The 11,798-nt window shown below is 36.5% G+C and overlaps 1 protein-coding gene and 1 pseudogene across 31 annotated transcripts in view; both read right to left on the reverse strand.

Annotated features, from left to right (window-relative positions):
* Trpm3 (transient receptor potential cation channel subfamily M member 3) overlaps positions 1–11,798 on the reverse strand; it is a 506,665-nt gene that overhangs the window by 243,031 nt on the left and 251,836 nt on the right. For all 31 annotated transcript variants that reach the window (XM_010638482.2, XM_010638475.2, XM_010638483.2 and 28 more), the window contains exon 5: positions 10,123–10,247. In XM_010638482.2, the coding sequence (XP_010636784.1) occupies positions 10,123–10,247 (125 nt within the window). The remainder of the gene's footprint in view (positions 1–10,122; positions 10,248–11,798) is intronic.
* On the reverse strand, positions 3,803–5,481 carry LOC104872278 (annotated as a pseudogene).

The raw sequence follows: 11,798 nt of genomic DNA on the forward strand, positions 1-11,798 counted from the left end.
GAATTAGATGTAATAAATCCATTTTCCATTTACAATTTTTTTTTTTTTACTTACAAAAGCATTTATGGGTCATAACCCCACCGTAAGTCAAGGAGTATCCCTTCCATAAGGATTAACTAAGGAACTTTACAATGCAAATATAAGCTGAAATCATTGATAGCTATTATGGTAGAGAATCAGAATTTCAGAGTAGGTAAGGGCTGGTATTAGTGGCCTAAGTTTAAATAACACCATCAGATGACAAAGATACTAAAAGTAATTTCTGAATGCTGTTGTGAAAATTAAGCCAATTTATGTAAAAGTGACTAGGAAGGTACTGACCCTTAGTAAGCACTACAAAACTATTGACCTGATTGCCCTTATTTCAGTGATAAATCTCCAGGCTAAAACTCCTTCAGGATTCTGACACAAACCCTCTGCTTGTGTACTCTTCCCTCTTCTATAGTTACAAGTATACGAGAGGTTGTTTCTTCCCTCTCAGCTATACTCTATCAACTGTGGCCCCTTTAGAATCTATTTCATTATTTCTTCTTTATACTTATGTCCTCTTCTATCATCAGTGTATAAACTCATGTCCAACTTTTTCTGAGGGGGAAAAATATCCCTCAAATTTCGATTCCGTTTGGCGACTCCATGTCCCCTTACCATCACAGTTGGATGGACATTAAACAGCTTTGGCCAGTAATGCCACTGACCTCTGTCTCAGAGCAGTTGGATACTCACAAGTCTTTGTCTTCTGCACACTCTCAGTAGCATTTGGCTTTGCCCATCACTTCACCTTTCTGAACCACAGTTTTCCTTTGGCTTCTGTAACACTCTCATTTAGTTTCTGCATGTCAGACATCTCTTTGGTCTCCTTTGTAGGATAATTTATCTTTGCTTAGCCATTAAATTTTGGACATCATCAGGATTTAGGCATAGGTCCTTCTTTTCCTCCTCCTACACACTTCCATCTGGCGATGCCATCTACTGATGTGGCTTTAACTTCTATCTATATGAAATACTTTCACAAATGTGTAGCCATATTTTTCTCTCAAGGCCCTGCCTCATGTGCTCATTAGCTTGCGGGACATTTTTATGTAGCTACCTCCTAGGAACTTGAAAATCAACATGCTCAAATCCAAACAGCCTCCCTCTAGTGTGTGAAGATAACCGCTGCTTGCCAGCCCAGAATCTGGATCAAGTTTAGGAAACATCCACTCTGTCTTATACAACTCACAGGTTTGAGTGGGGTTTGTCTGTAACCTTTTCTTCTGACTTCCTCTGGATTCTGGATACATCTTATCTAACATGATCATAGAAGTCTAATGAACCTCATGCTGGGGCCTCAGTCGGGACATTTTTTGACTATATTATATATGAAGTCATATTTGGCTTGCCTCAGGGGCTAAGTTCCAAATATAATGAATTGATAGCTACATGCAAAATAGCAATCAATATTGACCTTGATGTTTTTTGGCTTGAAATGTAAAGTTGACATCAGAAGAGCAGTTTTAATTAAACGTAAGAATCCTTTAAGGTTACAAAGCTCAGGAAAATAAATTATAGTCAAGGGAAAGTAGAACATTGAATGGAAAAGTAATTTAATAACCACATGTAATGATGTGTTGGAAATCTTAGCCAAACATAATGTCTATCTTCAGGTTAGAATGAAAAGTACTTTTTCTTGTGTTTATGTCTGGATTTGTGATTTGGTGTCTGCTTAATCTTGTTTTGGGACAGACAAATGATAAAGGCATCAGAAACCGTTAAATGATTTGACATAATTTTAGTCAAGTTGTTTTCTAAAGTAAGAAATCTCAATGCAAAATGTGCTACGTGAAAATTATAATTCTCTTGGCTTTCCATTGGTGATGCCTTCATAATCATGCATTCAGGCTAAGTTTCTCTAGGGACAAAGAAAATGGCTCTGGTCACTCACTGAGTCTATTTGCAAGTTCAATGTGTAGGCATAAAGTACTTGCCGATATCTCACCTAACAATAAAAACATAACATTTAAAAATATTTTCTTTACCTTTGATATAGTTAAAAGGATGGACTTTGCAGGTAGATGGATCTGGATTCTAGTCCATATTTAGTTTACTCAGCTATAAAAATGCCAGTATACAGAATTCTTAAGAGCTAAGTAACTCATAGTTATATCATTATGACTATTTTCATAGAAACTATTCAATGATAGAGCAAGTGTTTTTATACTCACACATGAAAAAATGAAATTAATTTCAAATGCTTGCATTTTGATAGAATTCTGAAGTAGTAAAAATTTTAATAGAATATTTGGTTTTATTTTTCTCTGCTATTTGATATCTCATGCCAAAATTTTAGTTTTTTTATGTTTATTACATGTGAGCTTGAATATATACAATGGAAGAGAAAAGATAGAAGGCAATATATTTATCCTAATTTTTTTTTCTTAAAAAGCTCACCAGACAACATTTCCAATTTGATGTTTAGAAATCCCTCTAGGGGGATGTCCAGTGGTGACTATTTTATTCATGTCTCTCTGTATGATAGTTTACAATCATTAATCTTTAACCATCATGTTAGAATAGTAAACACATACCTTGAACTATTTCATAAGTAATAAATACCAGCAGTCTTTTTACTCTAATTTGAAATTTGAAAAGCAGCCTCTATTACACATAAGCCCAAGAAATCCTGTGCATATTCTAATTCACCAATTCATAAGGTACCAGAGTAGTCAAAATTCAATCGATCTTAGTCAACAATTTACCCAAAAACTACATTATAATTGTTTATCCTGTGCATTCTACAACCTGACACTTTTTTTAAAGACCAAAGGTTGTATTTTATTTTTAGATAATATGTATCTTTAAAATTAATATATTAATTATACATATGAATGGAGCTAAGTGTGGTATTTCCATATATGTGTATGGCAGGCACTGATCAAATCCAACCTTCTTTTTTCAACTTGGCTCTTCCCAATCTCTGGTAATCAGTATTTTACTTTCAGGACAACTTATTTTTAGCTCTCATGTATGAGAGAGAATATGTGGTTCTTCTCTTATTGTGTCTTGAGTTTTTCATTTCACATAATGTCCTCCAGTTCCATTTACTTTGCTGAATAATACTACATAATAATATATAAGTAATATAAATGTGATCTATTCAAATATATACATAAATGTGCTATGTGATATATGTGCTATATATGAAACTTTTCTTATCCGTTTGTTGGTGGGCACCTGGGTTGATCCCAGAGCTTAGCTGTCATGAATAGTGCCACAGTTAACACAGGTGTGCAGATGATCTCTTTGGCATGTTGATTATATTCCTGTGGATGTAAATCCAGAAGTGAGATGGCTGGATTATATGACAGGTTTACTTTTAGCTTTTTAAGCAGTCTCTACACTGTTCTGCATCGTGGCTAGGCTAATCTACATCCCCACCAATAATGTGTAATAGTCCCTTTTTGTGCCTGCGCTTGTCAGCATTTATTTATTTTGATGTTAGCCATTCTAATTGGGATGAGATGGCATCTCACTGTAGTGTGGCTTTGTATTTCCCCAATGGCTAATGATATTGAGTATTTTTTCCACATATTTGTCATTTGTTTTTGTTTGTGAAGTTTATCTATTTTTTTTCATTAAATTACTTGGGGTTTTTTGTTGCATTCCTTTTATGTACATTCTGGATAGTAACCTTCTGCTGAATAAACAGCTGACAAATACTTCTTCCCATGTTATAGCTTCTCTTTTCACTGTAAATTATTTTCTTTTGCTGTGCAGTGGCTTGTTTTGTTGGATATAATCCCATTTGTCAGTTCTTGATTTTTCTCCTTGTACTTTTTGGGTTCTATCCAGAAAAATACCTATCCCTCTTTCTCCCTTCCTTTCTCCCTCCCTCTCCACCACCCCTGTCTTTGCCCCCTGCCCTAGTGTTTCTCTTGTTTTACTTTTGGTAGTTTCAAAACTTCTGATATCTAATCCATCATGAACTGATTTTTTAAAACTTTTTATATAATATATGTTATTTTATACTACTGCATTCTCATATTACATAGGCAATTTAGTGGAAGAGTCTTCCTTTTGATATTTGAATCATGTGGACACAAACAGAACAATACATTTTTTAAAAAGTGTGTGTGGATAACAACAACAACAAATTGTCCACTTTTACAGAGGGACATTGAAGTGGACCCAATTCGATTTTCTTTTTAAAGGCCTCCAAAGACAAAAAAGCAGCTTAAAACCTAAGATGAATAAAAAAAAATTGTTTACCAAACTACTGGTCTCCAGCACCATTTTCTGTTGTTTTGATGCAGGTTAAGCTTTGTTTCTTCTCTTGCTTTTCTCTCTGGTCCAGCTGTGCCATTTTCATCGCAGTCTTCATCACTATCAAATTTTGTTTTCTTGCCCTGAAACTGTACTTCTCCTTTAGCAGACCCCGACTGTGCAGCTTTATTTCCTTTTCCTTTTCCTTTAAACCTGCGTCCTTTGACTCCCATTTCTTCAGGGATTCTTGCTGATCTCCTGTGACTTTTTTCACAGCCTCTTTTCTCACCTCTCCTTCCAGCACTTTCCAAGCCACCCCCTTGTTCCTTAAATTGTAGGCTACCACTATCTGCATCTTTGGCTTCATCCAGTGCTTCCTTGGCTTTTTCTTTAAATAGAATTACTCCCTCTTTTGTTCCTCTGACAAAGTCTGTCCATCTCATTTCACCATGATTTGAGAAAAGAACATGCAAATCTTTTGTACAGGTCTCATCACCTAAGTCACCTGAGAACTTCAGCAAGCATCCAATGTTTTCTTCTGTAGAGTTCATTTCAGCATCTTCTGCTAACTTCCGTTTTGCTTCTTGCTCTTGTTTAGCTCTTCATCTAGCTTCCACTTTATTTTGCTTGCTTTCTTCATTTCGCTTTGCAAAATAATCTTCCTTAAAAAGTATTAGCAAGTCTGTATCTTTATACTTCTGGCCTGGAGTTTCTGCAAACTTCTTAGCAGATTCAGTGCCATCAAACACAGCAAATAGTGATCCCATATTAGGGGATTTGTGTAATGTTCTTCTCACCTGGACATTTAGTACTGGACCTTTAGCTTTTAGCCATTCTTTGCTGTCATCGAGGGTTGCATCCGTTGGGAATACTTTAATATAAACAGATCTGTTTTTTACATCATTTTTATACGCATCAGTCACTTCAGAGAGGGGTTTGTTTAGAGATCTTTTGATTTTAGTTTTATCTTCACTGATTTCCATGAGTTCTACTTTAGATTTGCTCAATGTTGCCACTATTACATTAAAGTCTGTGTCAGGCGATTGAGCCTGTTGAATTTTGTCATTATTTCCGAGGGTACCCCGCCTTCATCCAATTTGATCTGTTCCTTTGTACCATGGCAAATTGAAGTCTCCAAAATAACAATCAATTTGATTACAGATTTTGCCCTCCAGAGCAGCTAATTTTTCATTATCACCATTTTCAGCCATTGTGGCTAATCTTTAAGGCCGTCGTCCCACGCACGCATCACAGGTCCACTGACAAGAGACGTGCTCACTTCTCAGTGCTGCCGGCCTAACTAACACTGTCAGAGAAGATGGGCGCTCTCCCTCCTTGTGGGCCCAGTACTGAAATGATTTTTTATGGGGTGAGAGAGAAGGGTGAGATTGAAACCTTACAGCCTTCTGCATGTAAATATCCAGTTTTTCCGGTGCCATTTTGTGAAGAGGCTGTCCTTCCATGTGTTTTTGGCATCTTTGGTGACAGTGTGTGTTTACTTTTGGAATTTCCAGTCTTCCATTGGTCTGTGTGCCTGATATTATGCCAGTACCACGTTGTTTTTGTTATTAAAGCTCTGTAATAAGTCTGGAAATCAAGTGCTGTGATGCTTCCAGCTTTGTTCCTTCTCCTCAGGAGTGCTTTGGCCATTCAGTGTCTTTGGTGATTTCAAATGAATTTTATGATTGTTTTTGCAAGTTCTGAGAGGACTGTTCTTTGTATTTTGATCAGAATTTACACTGAATCTTTAGATAACATTGGGAATGCAGGACATTTCAGCAGTATTAATTTTTCTAATCCATGAGCACAGGAGGCATTTTCATCTTGTCTTATTCAATTTCCTCAGTGTTTTATAATTTTTATTGTATAGATTATTCCTTCTTTCCTTCCTTCCTTCTCTCCCTCCATCCCTCCCTCCCTCCCTCTGTCTTTCCTTATATTGTGAATGGAACTGCTTTCATGATTTCTTTCTCAATAAATTCATTATTGGTATACAGAAAAGCTTACTTTACCAACTCATTTGTCAGTTCTAGGAGGCATTTTTCTTTTGTGGTAGGGAGTTTAAGTGTTTCTATACAGAGAATCATAGCATCTGCATACAGGGGTGGTTTGACTTCCTCCCTTCTCATTTGTAACCTTTTCTTTTTTTGGCTAAATGTTCTGACAAAAACCCATAGTATTATATTGAGCAAGAGTGGGGAGAACAGACATGCTGTTCTCGTTCCTGATCGTACAGGAATGCTTTCAGCCTTTCCCTATTTAGTACGGTGCTGGCTTTGGGCTTGTCATATACAGCCTTGCCTATGTTGAGGTATGATACTTTTACACTTAGTTTGTTTATCATAAAGCGATGTTAAATGATCAAAGGCTTTTTCCATATATATTAAGATGATCATATGATTTGTATTAATTCTGTTGATATGTTTATTTATTTGAATATTTTAAACCATCTTTCTATCCCAGTAATAAAGTCACTTTAATCTTGGTGGATGATCTTTCTAATGTGATGTTGGATTCAATTTGTTAGCATTTTGTTGAGAATTTTTACATATATATCCATCAGGGGTATTGATCTGTAGTTTTCCTTTGTCTTGTCTTGGTAACATGAAGTTTGAAAGGGTTCCTCCCTTTCAATTGTTTGTAATAGAGAAGGGTTAGCACTATTCTTTTTTTTTCCTCCTTTCCTTTCTCCCTTCCTTTTCTTTCTTTTGTACTGGGGATTGAACCAGAGCCTTGTGTGTGCTAAACCAGTGCTCTACTGCTTAGCTACATCAACAGCTTCTTTAAAAATTTTGAGACAAGGTCTTGCTAAATTGCCCAGGCTAGCCTCAAGCTTGCAATCTTCCTGCCTCAGTCTCCCAAGTAGCTGAAATTACAGGCATGTGACAGGATGAATGGTCTGCATTAGTTCTTGAAAAGTTCGGTAAAATTCATGGTGCATTCCTATAATCCCAGTACTCTGGAAGCAGAGGTAGAGAGATCAGAAATTCAAGCCCAGCCTGGTCAGTTCAACAAATTAACAAGATCTTGTCTAAAAATAAAACAGGGCTGGGGATTTAGCTCAATATAAAGGACCTAGGTTCAATCCCCGGTACAACAAGAAAAAAGTTTGACTTTTATCAGTTGTGAAACCATCTGTTTCTGGGCTTTTCTTCATTGGGGGAACTTTTAAATTACTGACACAATCTCTTTACTCATATTGGTCTATTCAGATGTTTGATGTCCTCATGATTTAAGATATATCCAGAAATTTGTATGGTCTTCTAGTTTTCCAGTTGGTTTGCCATAATAAGCCCAAGTGATCCCAGTGATTTTCATGGAATCAGTTGTAACGTCTTTTTCATCTTTGATTTTATTATTTGGGTCATCTCTGTTTTTGGTTAGTGTAGCTGAAGGGTTGTCTGTTTTGCTTGACAGTTTGTCTACTATATGCTGTGATGAGGTTCTTTTCTGGCCATGTCTGCTTGGGATCCTGTAAGCTTCCTATACACAGCTGTCCATTCTTTCTCAAGATTAGGGAAGTTTCCTGCCATCATCCTCAGGTATTCTGAAACTGCAGATATCTGTTCAATGTCCCAAAGGTCTTGAGTGCTTTCTTCCTTCTTATTTCAGATATTTCTTCTGTTTGATCTAGTCTATTGAGGTTTTCTGCTCTTTGATCTCTTCATTTCTAATATTTCTGTTTTTCTATAACCTGTCTCATTGCTGAATTTCTCATTCATATCCTGTATTATCATCCTAATTTCATTTAATAGTTTATCTATATTCTCTTGGGTCTCATTGAGCTTTTTACTAGTCACTATTGTTTTGGTACCAGGGATCAAACTTGGGACCTTGCATTTCTGAGGCAGGAGGTGGAACCACTGAGCTAAATCACAAGCCCTTTAATAGTCACTTTTATATTCTTTATCAGGTATTTCATCCATAATGATTTCTTTGAGCTCAGTTGTAAAAGACACATTACCATTAATTCTCCTTAAAATACTTCCTTCTAGCTTCAAATACATTTAGCCCATGAAGAAAGTTCTTACCACTTTCCGAAGTAGTCCTCTTTCTTGAGTATCTTTAGTTGTACTGTCGTGACTTCCTTAATGTCCTAAATCTATTCAAAACATTCACCTTTCATAATCGTTTTTACTTTGGAGAAGAGCCAAAAGTCTTATGTGCCAGATCCAGTGAATAAGGTGGATGAGGGCACACCAGAATATTTTTATGAGCTGGCTTTTTTCCATTGGCTGGTTCTGAGCAACAACAATCACCATATTCTTGATTATACCTTTTAAAGACACTCATGAAAGAGGACTTCCAGAACTGCTTCAGAAAGAGGCAAAAAAAAAAAAAAATGGGATAGATGTGTTGGGTGTATTTTTAGGGGGATTAATGGCAATGTGTCTTTACTGTGATAAATGAAAAATTAATATGCTCCATGTTGTTTTATCAGCCTCATAGTCTCTTGGAAGTGTCCTATTACCTTCCATCATATACTTTGGTCTACACTGAGATTTGCACACCTATTGGATTCAGTAGCTCTAACACTTTCATAGGATGGCCCTCTTAGTAAGCAGCTTTCTCCTGAAATTGGGTTTTGGAGCATCAGTTTGCTTTGCAGTATTGGCTTTATTTCCAGTTGGTTACTGTCAAGTAGCCTCTCTACACCTTCTTTGACTATGGTTAATGACTTTGGGCACAGTGCATACCATGGTGAAGTTAGACCCATTGAATTGGCAGGCCATACAAGAACGAGAACATCATTTTCTTCCATTCCAGGCAGCCAAGCAAACGTGATATGCGTTCATAGGACAGTCACAGGAAGAACAAACAATGGGGAAGGGCAGCACTTTCTACAAATGCTCAGGAACCAAGGTTATCATTTCATTACTCTACTTGGATATGGAAACTACCCTGTGCCATTTACTTAGTTTATTTGCTTAAGAAAGTTCTAAAACACCCCTGGTCCAGTTAAATAAAAAACAGAATTTATAATACAGATTTGAAAGCTATGCACATTTCAAAATAACTTCGGAACCATAACATTATAAATAATTACATGTTAACAAAATGCACTATTGAATTGTTTTGGTGCTAAGGTCTTTTTTAGCATATTCTGATTCTCTAGGAGATAAACTTCTAGTTTAAGATTAACATTCACTTAAAAGCATAGTAATCTGTTTGCATATATAAAGGAAATATTTGGTGGTTAGTGGGATAGAAAATTCCACTAAGGAAGGTGGCAGCTGGTAAAGACTCCCTTTCACCCTTTTAATTTTTTTTTTTTTGGTAAAGTGATTGTGAAGGGAACAGAAATAAGATACTGGAACCAAGTGCTCTGGATTTCAGGAAAAATTGTCTACTGATTAATGTAAGTGTGACCAGCAGAACAGGCTGGCCACTTGCTATATTTGGCCAAGGTGTTTTGCAGTAGGAAATAATACAGCTGTGCCTACAACTTACCCAAGCACTTAGTGAAGGAGGCCTAATTAGGAATGCTGTAAGGTCAAATGGGAAAAATCTTCTGAGCTGGATGAAGGACACTTGAATAATAATCTTGAGCCCACAGCAAGAGGAGTCATTTCTATATCAGTCAGTGATTTTATACTGTCAGATGTTACAAATTAATCCAACCCTCCCAAAAGTACTTCCAGATTTGACAGACAAAGATGACTGCTTGATTCAAGAAGAGAGGGGGTGGTTAAGTTTTTCTCTTGACCTTTCTAGATTGAAAGAATTGACATGGACTTTACCTGGATATTGGGAAAGAGGTATTCATCCAATAAATAACCCCTAACATAAATTTCAGTATGTGGGGACCAGACAAGTACTATACTGTATATGATATGAATAATAACTTCACACTGTGGTAGAGGGGCAGCTCCCAAGACTTACATCTCTTCCAATCAGGTCCTCCTGGTTTTCCACAATCCCCCAGGGGGCGATACCTATGGTGCATATCTTCCCACGAGACTTAGATGCATGGTCCTTCAAGGCATCTCCAACATGGCGAATGACGCCTACAAGCGAATAGAGAAGTATTAATCTTGTCTTCTAAAGCAGTGACCTCTCCATCAGTCTATAGGGAATTGTGGTAAATTTCTCCCAAGGTTAAATGCATTGAAGTGTACAATTTGGACACATTTCTATACAAACTACACAATTTAGGGGAGAACATAAAATTGTAGCTGTATAGCCATATATGTTTGCTAATTGATTAAAAAAATCTAGCAATGGATTTTTTTATTCAAATTTATATGAAAAAATAAAAAGCATTCAATGTCTATGAAAAAATACAATTCTTTGAATTTAGAGAAGTTTTTTCTTTTTTTCTTAGTAGAACAGTCAAGAATCAACACCTTGACTGTATCCTGGCAAAAGATACCATAGACAATATGATATTAAATCTCTACTACAGTTTATGTAGTGGTCAAGGTCATTTAAATAGTTACTTAGCTCAGATTTTACTAACCTTAAATTTATCTTCCTATTTGCAACACACAGTCAAAAGCCTGATTGTGAGAAAATGGCTTATGTTGTGGAAAATTTATGTTAAATATATGTAAGTATGTCTCTTAAAATAATGAAGAGTGTTTCCTTTTTCTATCATAATACTCTTCTCCATCATAGTTTGGGGTTTTTTTGTTTCTGTTTTTGGTAGCAGGGATTGAACTCAGGACCTTGCACTTTCCAGGTAGGTACAGCACCACAGAGCTACATCCCTGGCCCATCATAGTTAAAAGGGAAGAAATTCAGTTTACACATTGGTAGGGAATGTACTTTGTTTTTGTGGACCATTTATAAAAGATGTCATTTCTAATGTTTAACTTTCCTCTCAAGTGAACATTGGCACAGGAAACTTGAAAGATACATTTCTAAGAAACATGTCTCCATTTATCAAAATTCTGCCCATTACTCAAGGGAAAAATTCATTCCCCTATGAACATGGAGACGGATTTGATTTCTTCTTCATTTACACATCCCTAGTTTGCATATCCTGAGTAGCTCAGTGCATCACCTACCACATTTCACAGTGATCCATACTTACATGTAAGGCTCTCTTTTCTAATAATACAACTCCTGGAGGGGAAGGCTCGAGGGTCAGTGTGTTACTGAACTAACTAAACACACAAAGCATGCCAGGCAACTTAATCATGGGTAAGAACGTACATGTTTCAAAACTCAATTCTCTAATCACTATAAGATCAAACAGAGAATACTACCTTTCAAAAATTAAATAACAAGGGGCTGAGGATTTAGCTCAGTGGTTCTGTTGCCTGCCTCACATGTGCAAGGACCTGAGTTCGATCCCCAGTATCCCCCAAAAAATGTTCTTAGTAGAAAAATGGCAAACTAGTAGGAATGGCCACTAATCCTATACTGAGCTATGCTGAGAATACTTGTTAGTTTGTCTAAGGATGTTCTAAGTGAACATACAAAATAAGTAAATCTGTGGATATTGATGTTAATACGTAAAACTTATATTAGGGCCATCCCTAGGCAACAGGTTCTACTTCATGGTTCAGCTTCTGTCTGCCACAGTTCTTTCACATGTAGCTTCAGGATCTGTC

The sequence above is a fragment of the Fukomys damarensis genome, unplaced genomic scaffold (assembly GCF_012274545.1).
Source record: "Fukomys damarensis isolate Sample0158 unplaced genomic scaffold, DMR_v1.0_HiC HiC_scaffold_31, whole genome shotgun sequence".
Lineage (NCBI taxonomy): Eukaryota > Metazoa > Chordata > Mammalia > Rodentia > Bathyergidae > Fukomys > Fukomys damarensis.